Source organism: Passer domesticus, chromosome 2 (assembly GCF_036417665.1).
Source record: "Passer domesticus isolate bPasDom1 chromosome 2, bPasDom1.hap1, whole genome shotgun sequence".
Classification (NCBI taxonomy): Eukaryota; Metazoa; Chordata; class Aves; order Passeriformes; family Passeridae; genus Passer; species Passer domesticus.
In genome coordinates, this window is record NC_087475.1 from 34,266,149 (window position 1) to 34,280,163 (window position 14,015).

The window sequence follows — 14,015 nt, forward strand, 5'->3', positions numbered from 1 at the left end:
AAGAAGGGTAATGGCTTTTGGCAGGCTGAGGGATCCTGCAAGCTGGGGGAGAGCTGTGACTTCACCCTACAAGGCCTCCCACATCACAGATCTCCTCTTTGTGTTCTTCATGGTTGTAGATAAGAATTCCACTTCCCTGCTTCCTCCCACCATGTGGAATAAATGCTAAGCTACCAGTGTGTCTTGTGGAAGCCACAGAGGTGCTGTGTCAGCTCCCTATCAGTCAGATTTGGCCACACAGTAGACTCTGTGGCTGCAGTGCAGCGGTGGGAAGTTCCCAGTGGGAAGGCACAAGGCAGTACAATCTTTGGCAGCCACCTCTTCTGTGCTCTTCTCTCCCACAGTGAACTTGTACTGGCAGAAGACTTTATCTGATGCTCTCTGTGAAGGCACCTCACCATGGATTCCTTCGTGCTCTACCTTTCAACAAGCTTAGATTAGCCAATACAGAGAAGACATATGGGACAGCACTCCTGCTTTAACTAGAGATCCAAGCTCCAAACACATGTCACAGAGTTTGTGTTGTAACCCAGTGCTTACAGAAGCTGTTAATTTTCTCCCAAGGTGTGTGCCAGCACACAGCTTGTTTTGATGCCTCCAAACCATGCTGGCAAATGCTTAAGTCAGCAAGGAACAGAGACTGCTGAGGTGGGTTAAGGGTGTATCTCCTGATGCTGCTGGATTCAGTAAGCTCTTGCATTGTATCCCAAATGGCCTTGTAGTGTGCAAAAACAATGGGAGAGCAGTAAATGTGGCTAAGCTTTGTAAGAAGCAATAATTGTTCTTCATTGTACTTAATGAATTCTTTGATTCTTTGCATATGGGTTTGTTTTGGTTTTTTTTTTGTTTTTTTTTTTTTTTAATTTCTGAATCTTCTTTCCATGTTGTGAAGTGTATGGAAAAAAGGAGAGAGATGTGGCACTTTTTTTCTGAATGTTTCTCTGTGTTGGTTGTTGCTAATAATTTGCTTGCCTCGGATCCGAGATTAAATCCTGCTATTTGTTGCACATGCAGCAGTAGGACAGAACAAGAAATTAATTCAATGCTAAGCACTGAAGAAATACCATGGAAGCCTATAAAATAGAAGTCTAACTGCTCAGATAAGGTGACAATAAGTTAATGAGTATCACATCAGTACTCCATCAGAAATAGCCTACATGAAACACATGTTGGTAAGGTCAGGTAGCCCATGAACTTTCCAAAGATACCAGTAATAAAAATAAAAGTTGGTAAGTGAAGCCTGGGCTGTGACCACCTGCTTTATGAATAAAGGCAACCAAATAAAAATATTAAACAGGAAATAATTGCTGCAAGGAGGGTGTATGATAAAAAACATATAAAATCTCTAAAAGGAGCTGTGTGGGGTCTCTCTCCTAAGAGACCCTGCTGGGTTCTATGGGATCACTGGTGTGCAGTGCCCCTTGAATAAAGGGGCTGCTACATAAGCCAGCTGGAAACCAGAATCTGCATGGGGAAGAGGCGAGCTTTGGAGCAGCTGAGTTAATTCTGGTTTGTGGGGATACAGCAGCGAGCCAGCTCATGCCTGCCTTGTGCTCCTGAGTTTCCAGGAGCAGTGGGACTGAAGCCACTTGGTGTCACTGATCCCTGTGGGGATCACCAACGCCAAGTCAAAAGGCAATATGTCACGGGATGCTGAAGAGGAGACCTGGGATAAAAAAAGTACCCACTGCTTTAAACTTGAGGCCTGGGAGCTGTAGTGGCCATAGCACAAAGATAAGCATGTGCAACAGACAACTCTATCTGCAAATTTTGCTGCCAGCTGTTTGCCTCCTGCCTTTGGAAGTTTTTCAGACTAAACAGCACCATGAGTAAAAGAGGACAGGGCACGCTGAGGGCCTGGGATATCTGGATAACCACGGTGCTGCTGCAGGAGCTGTGAAGGGTCCCTGGTGCTGGAAGTCGGGGTCAAGTCTCTGCGGCCACCTACACCAGAGCAAGGCGGCAGGGAGAAACCAGCCCTTTCGGGAATCAGCCTCTCCGGGCGCTGAGGAACTTGGCCACCGTAGTGAGAAAGAAAGCTCTTCTCCCTCTTTCCCTCCCTGCCGGCCGTGCAGGGAGCGGAGGATCGGGCCAGCCCGCCCCCGCCGGGTGCCCAAGGCGCTGCCCGCTCCCAGCCGCTATAAGAGCGGCGCCGGGATCGCTGCGGCTGGGGGCGCGCTTCCTTCTCCTCGCGGGTTTCTGGGATTTGCTGTTGCCGCTGTGCTGTCCCGCCGTGCCGGCAGGTGGGTCGGCCTCGGCACGGCGGGTGTTGTGTGTGCCCGGCACGGCGGGTGTTGTGTGTGCCCGGCACGGCGGGTGTTATGTGTGCCCGGCACGGCGGGTGTTGTGCGTGCCCGGCACGGCGGGTGTTATGTGTGCCCGGCACGGCGGGTGTTGTGCGTGCCCGGCACCGCGGGTGTTGTGTGTGCCCGGCACCGCGGGTGTTGTGCGTGCCCTGTGCCCGGCACGGCGGGTGTTGTGCGTGCCCGGCACGGCGGGTGTTGTGTGTGCCCGGCACGGCGGGTGCTGTGTGTGCCCGGCACGGCGGGTGTTGTGCGTGCCCGGCACGGCGGCACAGCCGGGCCTGCGGGGCGGGCCGGCCGCGGAGCGTCCTTTGCCTCCCTGCGCCGCCTGCACCCCTCTGCATTTCTCCCCTCTCCTGTAATACTCCCCCTCTCTTTTTTTTTTTTTTTTTTTTCCCCTTTCCCCCATTCCCTCCCCGCAGGCCGTGGCGGGCCCGGGGTGTAACACGAGCGGCGATTCCCTCGGCAGGCCATGTCATCCGTGAGCATCGAGTGCGTGGCCAAGGAGGGCTGCAGGATCGGGGAGTCGCCCGTGTGGGACGAGAAGGAGGGCGCGCTGCTCTTCGTGGACATCACGGGAAGGAAGGTGTGCCGCTGGAGCCCGCTCAGCCGGCAAGCACAGGCCATTCCCGTGGGTAAGGAGCCGCTGGAAAACCCTTCCCGGTGTGGAAGGGACGCGGGCTGTGTCCCTCGGCAGCTGCACGGGGCTCAGGTCTGGAGAGCCCTCCCTACAGCCTGGGGTTCCTCGGGCACCAGCACGCTGGGAGACACCAGATACAGACCAGACCTACTCCTGGGGTCTTTCCGTATCATATTTTATGTGTTATGTTTGATCTGTTTCTTTTCCCTGTAAGTTGTCCTCAGCTCGCTCTCTTTTATTCATACTTTGTCCCAGAGGTAAAGTTCTTCTGCAGGTGTCTGTAGTAGTTCTGATATGAACGATCAATGCTCATAACATTTTCTGTATCGAAAGATGATTTCCAATAATGCTTTAAGAAGTTGATACTTCTTTAAGGTAGTGGTGTCACCAGCTAGAGTCTCAATGCTTCAAATTTTTTTTCCATAAAGGAAGAGGTGTGCTAACTCACATTAAAAAAGGGTTAGAGATTTACTGCTGGATGTGATAGAGTAAATATTTGTGTTGGGAGACAGCTCCTTAAGTGATTTCAGTACAATTTATTATTTTCTCGTGTTCAATAGCACTTGGTGACAATCAATTTTGCCTACCTATAAGTTGTTCGGATTATTCACTAGAAACTGATCTGGGTTTATCTGCCTTTCAAATGACTGTAGTTGTCAATTTCAAGATGAGAGAAGGCCTGATAGTGATTTTGGAAGTGTTGCTTCCCAAACTTACTTCCTCTTAGCTTAGCTGAGGGAGTGTGCTTCTCCCTGCCTTTCCCCCAAATTGATCTACTCTCAAAGGTGTAGTCTTTTAATTGTGGCCTCTCTGGAGATGTGGAAGGGACAGCAGCTGAAGTAGCTCCCGTTTTTATTTTTTTTAATTGTTTCCTCTCTTTAGCAATAAAATAGTTATGATTAATAGCTGTGTCTTTGGGAATGCTATGATTAAAAGAAAAAAATACAACTCCCAAACAACCAAAGAATGCCATAATATTATAGTAGTGGGCTTCCAAACTGGAAACTAAGAGAAATTACTCATTATTGAAGCTTTTAACAAGAGAATTACAACAAGACCATGCTTAGAAACCACTTCAAATACCCTTTATAACTTTACAGGGGGAACACCATAGCTGCATAACTGGGCCTGGAGGGCAGACCTTATGGTCAGTTTTCTCTTGGGTGCAGGATGGTGCTGCAAATCAATCAATCCTGCAGATGCTGCTCAGGCAAAGCCCTCTGGGGTCACAGCAGACTGAGCTGGGTGCACGGGCTGAGGCACTCCTCGTGCTGGGTTTGTGCAGTCAGCAGTAGGGTGGCTGTGTCTCATGCAGCCCTTTCCTCTGGGGTGAACTGTCAGGAAGGTATGGAGCTGTTCTTGTGGCTGCAGGGGCACCTGGGTGTCCAACACCTCTGGTGCACAGCTGTGCTTGGGGGCTGCTCCCCCCAGGGTGGGAGGAACACCCTGGGTGCTGCCCAGGAGGAAGGACTCCGCTAAGCCATGGCCCCAGGCGTTTTCCTGGAAGAGTAAAAGTAGATTTACAATCCCATGCTCTGCTAGGAAAGCCCCTGCTGCTGATACAGGCAGAAAACTTTTATAAAATAATTTTGTTACTGGCAATCCGAAGAGCAGCAAAGTTACTACATGTGGCAGGTGCCGCACACAGCTGAGGGGACATTGCTGTCCTCTGTGCTGGCATGGGAAAAAGGAGTGGCACCCCAGTGTAAGTGAGCCCAGACCACCAGCAGCCTCAGCTGCTAGAGCTGAGCTTGCAGTCGGGTGTGCATCTCCAGTGCTGGGGACAAATTCAGATTTCTGTCACGGTGGTACTGCTGCCAGGGCTCCAAAGGGAAGGGCATCCTGAACCATGAGCAAACAGCTGGAAAGGAACAGTCCCTCTTGTCACCCAATGGTGGCTGCTGGTGGTGGTTGTGTTTGTGAAAGTATTACCTAATTATACCCCTGCAAAGCTATAAATACAAGAAATATTTCAGTTTTAAATTAGAAAATTAGTGATTAGTCCCATTTATAGAAAATATTATGCCAGACTTGGTTCCCCTGCCTAAAGTTATTGTTCCTTAGATTGCATCTTATTGTAGGCTTTTACAGAAATGTTGTCTTTGCACTCACTGTTTTTTTTTACTAATTCCTTTATAATAACCTGTAATTGAGGTTTTATGTGTAACAGCTCAAGTGAGTGTAAGCTAATCATGGAAAGTGAGTGTGAGCTAGTTTTCTGTTCTGTTTTAGCTCTTGGGAAGCTCTGGCACTCCTTGGTGTGTTTTTGGTGCTGCTGGAGGTTGAGCGGCACAGCAGAGTGTGGTACGGGGGTGTCTCTCCTGCCCCGTGTGACCTGTCCCAGTGCAGGGATGCTCTGCCTCCCTCACTTCACGGCTCGTTTACACAGGAGCTGTGCTAAATAAACACCGTTGCTCTAGAGCCCTTGTGGCTATTGATTTTTCCCTTGGAGAGAGGAGAATCCACACAGTAAGCTATTGTACAAAGCATATGCTCCTGTCCCCTTTTTAGACTTACTTTTTCAATAAAGCACCTAGCACAACTAGGTGCTGGTAGTGATTATAACTCCTGGTAGCAGTGGTAATACTCAAGTTCATGTGACGTAATCTGTTTCTATGTATTTAAACATCAGTTTTGTTGGTAGAAAAGTAGGTTGTTTCTCTTGCCTGTGGTTTTGCTGAGTTCAACTGGCATGTCTAAAGTGGGCAGGAAAAAAATGTTTCGCTTTTCAATTTCACCCCGTTTCCAGATGCTCCTGTGAGCTCCGTGGCTCTCCGGAAGTCTGGGGATTATGTCATCACCCTAGGAACCAGGTTTGCTGCTTTGAAATGGAAAGAGGAGCTGGTAACCACCATTACTCAAGTGGACAAGGATAAAGCAAACACCCGATTCAATGATGGGAAGGTGGATCCTGCAGGGAGGTATTTTGCAGGTATGCTGCAATCTCTTCCCTCTGGTGCTTGCTGGTTTTGGTGATAAAGATGCAGTGATCAGTTGTAGATGCAGCAAGTTAAATGGTGGGGATTTTTTTTTTTTGTTTTCTTCAAACAGGGCTTAAATCCATTTACAAATTTGTTTATATCACCTGGGCACTATTTAATCTGGACTATTTTGTTAACAAGAGGCTGACTACACCGAGCCTGCCTAGTTTAAGATACTGGCCTTCCCTCTTTCCTGTCCACTGCTTGTTTTGAATAATAGAAGGGTGCCAATAGAAAATACTTTTCCAGTGGGAAATTTATTATGTTGTGTGGTTTGTTCTCCGTAACTCAGAATATTATTTCTAAAAACTAAGGGACTATTCATCCTGGAGGTGAGAAGCCTCAGGGGATTCCACCTGTATGTATAAGCACCTGACTGAGGAGGGAGTAAAAGAGATGGAGGCCAGGCTCTGCTCAGTGATGCCCTCTGAAAGAGCAGAAGGAGTGGGCACAAACTGAAACTCAGCCAATTCTGTATCAACTTGAGAAAACTATTTTACTGAGGGTAACCAGGCAGTGGAACAGGTTGTCCAGAGAGATTATGGAGTCTTCATCCATGGAGCTCTTCAATGCCCGTCACTGGTGGGAGGAACCTGTGGTGTCTGACCCTGCTCTGAGCAGGGGGTGATCCTGGGTGATGTCCAGAGGTTCCCTCCAGCCTCAGCTGTGATGCTGTCCTCCTGATTTTTAAAACACCATTCTGTGCTTTGCTGTGTTGTTCAGTCCAGAGACCTAACTTAACCTGCATTTACCCAGCCTCTCAAGAGCCGGTCTCAGCTGCCAACTTCAGCGTGTAAAGATGAAATTTGCTTTAAAAGAGGCTTTAGTGTAAGACTCATTCTGAGGGAGGAGGTAATTTTTTTCCACTCTCTCAGCTCTACAAGGCATTAAGATTTATTGTAAGTTAAATGCTGGCCACACCTGTCTTAATATATGAGTGACTGAATAAAACATTTTGCAGGAATCACGCTGCACACCATTTCTGCTGCAGGAATGTTCAACAAAAGAACAAAGGCTATGTTTTGCCACCTTCTGCTAAAAGCAAGCACTTTGAAAAAGTCTGCCTTTTTCTTTTGCCTTTAACTCAGTTTCTTCCTCAAATTTCAGAAGCCCCCCCCCCCCCCATTCTACACTGGCAGTGTGATCACCATTGTAGTGAGAGGCTGCCCCCAGACCTGGAGAAGAGTCCATTTGCTCTGAACTGCTTTTCCCCCTTTGGCTCTGCACAGGTACAATGGCAGAGGAGATTCGTCCCGCCGTGCTGGAGAGACGCCAGGGCTCTCTGTACACGCTCTTCCCCGACCTCTCAGTGGTGAAGCACTTTGACCAGGTGGACATTTCTAATGGGCTGGACTGGTCACTGGATCACAGGACCTTCTTTTACATTGACAGCCTCTCCTACTCGGTGGATGCCTTTGATTATGACCTCCAAACTGGAAAAATTGGTATGAATGGTTGTATTCTAAAGCAATTGTTTGTGCCTAAAGATTGTGGTGTTTGTTCCTGCTCTGGTTATTACACAGAGATGATCAGAGCTTTGGGGGATGAACAGAAGCCATGTTAACCTCTGTCTGCGCCTGCGTAGGCTCCTGGCTCAAACCAGTCAGGGTCGTTGGGTAATACTATAAACGATTTAAATTGGCAGTTTGAGTAGTAAGTAATCTGTACTACTGTTACTAAACACAAGGCGTATCTGATCTGCAGTAAAAAGGACAAAGTGTATCTCATCTGTCTCTTCCTGTGGCTGCGTGTTTCTTGTTACTGGCAGCACAGACAAAGTGACAGCAAGCTGGTAGTCTTGCACAAAACCTCTGCCAGCTTCTCCAGATATTTTTTCACTCTTCACCCTGTTTTGTTTTTTAAATACCAGCTACTAAAGGAAGGTTCTGCAGAAAGAACAAGGCAACAACGGTAGCAGAAACTCAAAGCTTCCTTAGTTAATTTAAAACAAAACAAAGCCTTAAGGGCTTCTACAAGCTTGGGCAAAAGAAAAATTCCGGTGACTTGGACTAGTAATTTGATTTTGAGTACACGGGCTGCAGTATTTTGCTTTAAAAGAGCCCAGCCAATTTGATATTTAGTTTTAAAGCTCTGAATTTAAAGTAATTTTGGATGTAGCACCTTGTCCTAATGTCTCTCTGTTTTGACTTACAACGGAATTTTTCCCTAGGAGATAGGGTACTTCTCTCTCTCACTCATTCTTGCTTGCTCTTCCTGTGGGCAGTCAGACAATCCCCAGCAGCAAAAAGGAAACTCATTAAAAATATTGCTGTGTATGAGAAACATTAAAGTTGTCAGAGCATAAAATAAACAATGTTGGAAAGTTTGGTTTAATTTTTTTTACTAATAGTGGATAAAAGTTCAGATAGAGTTGTTTGTTTTTTGGTCAATAGCATGCCTTTGAAATTGGTGCTTTACCCCTGAACGCTGTGTTTATGTAAGCTCTCCGTTTATAGATCTGAAGGTCAGTTTTGTGTTGAAATAGTGATTATTGGCATGTTCCAGCAAACTGTTTGAAAAGTCTCCAACTGGAGCAACCCATACTTGAAATGATTCAAACTGCTTTTAAAACAAGTAATTAATTTTATTAATATATCTATATTAATTTATTCAGTTATTAATTTAATATTGTAAGTAGGGAACACGAGTGGTGCACTAAAAATGAATGCCAGAAAGAAGGATTATACTTTCAATGGATAGAAACTGATCCACAGGCTTTCATGCTGAGAAACAACTGTCTCAGGGAAACAAACAGGGCAGCAGACACAATCTCTTTCTTTCATGGGAAAAAAACTCATGGCCTCAGCACAGCTTTTGAAAATTATAGTACAAATAACTCTGCTGGGCTGTAACTGATAAAAATTTTAACAACTGTCTCACTCAGTTCTGTGGTTTTTTAACGCTGCAGGCAACCGTAGGAGTATATACAAACTGGAAAAAGAGGAGAGCATTCCTGATGGCATGTGCATTGACACAGAAGGCAAACTCTGGGTGGCTTGTTATGATGGTGGGAGAGTGATTCGCATTGACCCTGAGACAGGTGAGTCCTTACAAAAGATGGACTGGAATTTTGTGTTCAACAAAACAAAACAAAACAAAAGAAGAAATAAAAACATGGAGTGAGGGGTGTGGTTTTTTTTCACCTCACAGAAATGGTGTATCTGCTCTTTTTAAAAAACTGTGCTAGTTTTTTTCATACAATTTAATGTCCCTGCTTTCAAAAATTACCTTTGTAAATATGTCTCCTTTGTTCCCAGCATCTGTTGTGTTGGAAAAGATAAAGTTGCTAAGGAGACCATCATTCTGCTTGTGAATTGAGTTAGTATCCTCTTGCATCCTCCAAAATTAAGACCAGTGTTTATCCCATTGATAAATGGGAAAGATGACTTAAAACCATTTTTGAGTCTTGTTTCTTCAGCTTAGTGTTTTATTTTGGGCAGCCTGCTGGATTTTATTACAAGTCCCATGGCACACTGATGCCAGCAACATCTTTTTTATTGTTGGAAGTTACTTGCACGATCAATTTTGCAATTAAATAATTAAAAAATGTTTAATGAATTCCACAGCATTTTATCATTCCCACAGTAATGTCTTGGGTGTGCCCATTGTCTGAGCCTGTTGTTCATTGCTGCTCTCATTTGGACTCTAGTGATGTGCCAGGGATGATTTACTCTGGGTGGAAAACACATGTAAAGCACTTAAGGGAAACTGAACCACACTGGCTGCAAGGGGCCGTTGGGTGAGAATGGGAGCATGATTTTGTCAGATCCCAGACAGCACAAGTTTGCATCACGCAGCAGAAGAGCAACTGCACTGGGATACATCTGGAGCCTAGCAGAAGGCTTGGGATTTTGTGGGATTGTGGATTCAGGGGTGCCAGTGCCTTGTGTGCAGCATGCAGCAGATCCTGGCACACGTGCACCAGCCTTGCTTCTGGCTCTGCTAGCAACCTCTACCATTTTTGAGTCTTTGTTTCTTCAGCTTATTATTTTGGGCAGCCTACTGGATTTTATTACAAGTCCCACAGGACACTGGTGCTTTCCCCCTCACCTTTTGATCTGCGCCCATCCAAAGTCTTGCCAACCTGTAGGACTTCTCCAGTTCTGCAGAATCTGCACCCCAGCCCTAGGAGAAGGAAGCTCCAGCTGCGAGATGCCAGCAATGCTGGGACTTGTTTCTGGACCCACATCCTCTCACTCTGGTTGGCAGAGCACCCCTTGGTGACATCCACCAGCCCTCTGAATACCCTCCTGGGCTAGTAGATTCAGTAACTTTTCCACTCTGTTCACTGTTTCTACCTTTTTCCTGCCTGGCCTTTTTTTTTTTTCTTCCTCACCTTTTTTTTTTCCTTTATTTTTTAACTTAATTTCCTTTTCCTTCTCCTTTTTGGAGGTGTTTTCATATGGGAAAGCTAGAAAGAATAGTGTCCATAAGCAGATGTGTAGAGATAGCAAGAATATTGATGACAGAGTACATGTCCCTAATGCACTCCCAGTCTTTAACTGTGCTCACAGATGGATGAGGTAGTGATGTGTTGGTAGTGAATTTCTCAGTGTACTTCTCCTCCATGAACCTGTTCTGTCTCCCCCTCACCCATGTCATAGCACCTGCAGAGAAGAGTGTTGTAAAGTTTCACAGGGTAAGTGTCCATGTCAAAAAGATCCACCTTTTTTTGTGAATATCTCATGCTTACCTGTCCTCTCATGCTATCATTTTGAAGTCATATTTAAAATCTGAAATTTGTTGAATTCTGAAAGAATTGTAATTATTTAGGGTGATAACTCAGTCAGGTTGGAAGAGAATTCTATGAGACCCTCTTTTAATACCCAGTAGCCATTAAGAGTGGCTTGAATGGCTGTCAGACAGTTGCAGATACATCCACCAATAAAGAGCTCATCTAAACCACGTGAGGGATTTTCAGGTTTCAATGATAACAAAGCCTGGACTTTGTTTTTAGGGCAATGGGATCAGGAAACTTGTTTGTTTGGCATCTTTCCTAAGTGGAGGTTTTGAGGTTCAGGGTGAAGCAGCTTTTCAGGTTTAGGCTTCTTTAGCAGAGATGGCTGCTGCCTTTAGATTGAGGATGTGCTGCAGGGAAAGGCTGATGGCTGATCCCATGGGGTTTGCAAAGGACTCAAGGGGTGTCCAACGTACATGCTACCAAGTCTTGTCATACCTTCTGGTCACCTAGTGACCTGCTAGTTTTATTCTTTAAATTGGAATCCTAGAACTATTAAAGCTGGAAAAGACCTCCAAGATCATGGAGGCAAACCATGAGCCAGCACTGCCAAGTCCACTCCTAAACCATGACTTTAAGTACCACATCTACATGGTTTTTAAATACTTCCAGGAATGATAATCCCACCACTTCCCTGCACAGCCTTTTCCAATGCTTGACAACCCTTTCATGAGGAAAGTTTTCCTAATGTCCAATCTAAACTGCCATTAAATATTTTATAGTTCTTCCTAGTGATTGTTTTTAATATCCTTTGATTTTCATAGTGTCAAAAAGATTTGCTATATTCGTCTTTTCTATAGAGACCAAGCACAGAGAAATACTCCAGATAGATTGTAGAGGATCCAGTTGCAGATTTTCTTGAACCTCCAGGGAGACATCTCAGAGCTTTGTAAATGATATCTTCCAGGCTGTTATCCACTGAGAGCACTCTACAGCTGCAACCAGGTTCTATCCCCTTGTGTTTGGGGCTCATGTCTCTTTTCCTACAGTCCATGCTTTTTCCTTTTGAATGCCCTTCCCAATTCCTTTCTCCCAGACTTGGTGTCAGTCAATTTCTAGGGTTCTCAACATCAAAGTTACTTTGCTGCTATTTCAACACATCGCTAAAGTCAGTTGCTGTAAGGGGACCAAGTCCTTTGCACATACAGTTGGGAGAACAGAGAAGTTACACATTTTGTAAGGAAATTCATGTGCTTTAGCATATTTCTAGAAAGAGAAATTCACTTGTAGGTACATAAAATCAGCATAATGGGAATAGGCTGTTGTTGCCCAGGATTAGCAGAAATTTTGGAAAAATCTGCTGCAAGATGTCTCGACAGCCTGCTGGTTAGGGCTAGAGGCGATCTGTTCACTACCATCATTAAGACTCGTTATTTGTTGGCATAATAAATGTAGTATTATTTATGGTAGCGCTAGTTTTTTTATAAACATTTCACATGTCCCATGATCCCTATTTTATGCAAGCTTGATTTGAAAGACTGTTGAAATTTCAGGAAAAACTTCTAGGAATTAATCTTCCTTTAACCGCAGGCAGTAGAGGTGTAGCAGGAGGTACGCCTCCGTAACGCTGCACGAGGTCTGCTCGCTCCAGGCTGCCTTTGTAGTGAAAAGTAGAAAAGTCAGCAGGTCTAGGGCGTGATTCATGTGACCTGTTTTAGAGAGGAATTCTATTCCATTTCCATTGACTCTATGGACAGCTTAGATGATGAGCTCAGATACGTGTTTGTGCTGTGGATGTTAGTATTTAATTAGAGGACAAGCTGGGATTGAAGTGGGATTTGTTGGTGATACCTGAAACTGAAACTTGCCAAATGATCCATCATCAACAACAGGGTTCACAGAAGTCTGGTTTCTCCCTGTCGTGGTGCTCATCAGTCAGGATGGGACCTCCCCTAGCCCTGGTACCCACTTTTGCAGAGCATCTAGCTCCACAACGGTTATTTGTGATAATTTATTTAAATTTCTTGTTCTAAGTCGACAAATAGGAAACATCATGCATGTTTTCCTCCAGGAAAAAGACTCCAGACTGTGAAACTTCCCGTAGACAAAACAACTTCCTGCTGTTTTGGAGGAAAGGATTATTCAGAAATGTTTGTGACTTCTGCCAGTGATGGGATGGATAAAGAGTGGCTTTCACGGCAACCGCAGGCTGGTGGGATTTTCAAGGTGAATGATGCTTTCTCCTTTCATTTTAGAAGGCTATTGTTTCACTCCTGATTTTTGCAGGTAGCAGAACTCCAGTTGGCAGTGGTGGGAAGCTGGAAAAAGACAGTTGTTAGAACATTGGTCATATATGTTAAGCTGTTTGTATTTTTTGCTCCTCTTGCAGAAAGTTAAACACAATTTGAGATTTGAAGATACTTCAGGGTTTAAACTTTGTACTAATGTTGATAGTGCAAATTTTCTATGCAATCATCTCTTTATACTTCTCTCTATCCCAACACTGTTTGCATTTTCTATTTCTGGAAAGGATGGGTAAATACTTACATGTCTTAATCAGTGGCAGATAAAAGCATCTGCTTTTATTTACTTTCTAGTTAATTATCACAAAGTTATCTCTTTAAAAAATTGTTCCACTGGGATTTGTTTTAAAGTCCTGCTCTTTGTGTGTGCATGCCGAAGGTTACATTGTGAACTGCAGAATTAAGGCTTAGCAGTATCTAAGAGAAGAGGCTTTTGGGGAATGGACTCTGGCCTGTGATTACTGAGCTTTAGAGAAAGAGCATGCATTGAAATTCCAGTCTGTGATGAGCTGATGTGTGCAAAATATAGTAGGATGTCAAGCTGGAGGACACAGTCCTTTTCTAAATTAAAACATGTCTATTTTTTTAAGGAAACCAAGTGTCTAATAATGGTGAATTATCACTGTATTTTTTTTTCTCTGTGTTTTAACAGATAACAGGACTGGGGGTGAAAGGAGTTCCACCGTATCCATTTGCAGGTTAAATACATTCTTCAGAATGGATTAGAGAGGGCTGATGTAAGCGAGACAAGTCTGAAGGTCTTATCCTGGTGTTCAGCATCTTTTGCTTGGAAACCATTACACCATTAAAACATTTCATCAGGAAAGGATGAAAAACTACTGAAATACATGAAATATTTTAAAACTGATCTTTGTTTTCCTTTTAAATTTACTTTTAATATATGATGGTACTTTTTCTGCTGTGCTAAAAAGATTCTCATCCTAATAAGCAACTGTTGTAATTCTATTTTATGATTAAATAATATTTTAATATATTTTATTGAGTATTCTTCTGTCTCATTTGCAACTTTTGCTATATTGTTTTACTGATTAAACTAGTTGTACTATCTCTTTTACATATTTTCGAAGTTCCTCATAAAATGTTCTTTGG

At 44.4% G+C, this 14,015-nt stretch overlaps 1 protein-coding gene across 4 annotated transcripts; it reads left to right on the top strand.

Annotated features, from left to right (window-relative positions):
- The first annotated feature begins 201 nt into the window (after nucleotides 1-201).
- On the top strand, nucleotides 202-13,899 carry RGN (regucalcin). Of its 4 annotated transcripts, none has more exons than XM_064408192.1 (7): nucleotides 202-648; nucleotides 2,773-2,938; nucleotides 5,693-5,875; nucleotides 7,154-7,369; nucleotides 8,833-8,964; nucleotides 12,674-12,828; nucleotides 13,558-13,899. In XM_064408192.1, the coding sequence occupies exons 1-7, from the start codon at nucleotides 592-594 to the stop codon at nucleotides 13,606-13,608; spliced, it is 960 nt and encodes a 319-aa protein (XP_064264262.1). In that variant the 5' UTR covers nucleotides 202-591; the 3' UTR covers nucleotides 13,609-13,899. The 4 variants fall into 4 exon arrangements, with proteins under 4 accessions (XP_064264262.1, XP_064264263.1, XP_064264264.1 ...); XM_064408193.1 differs by lacking the exon at nucleotides 202-648 and adding an exon at nucleotides 2,124-2,243 and having other exon boundaries at nucleotides 2,726-2,938; XM_064408194.1 differs by lacking the exon at nucleotides 202-648 and adding an exon at nucleotides 2,127-2,243.
- The last annotated feature ends 116 nt before the right edge of the window (nucleotides 13,900-14,015 follow it).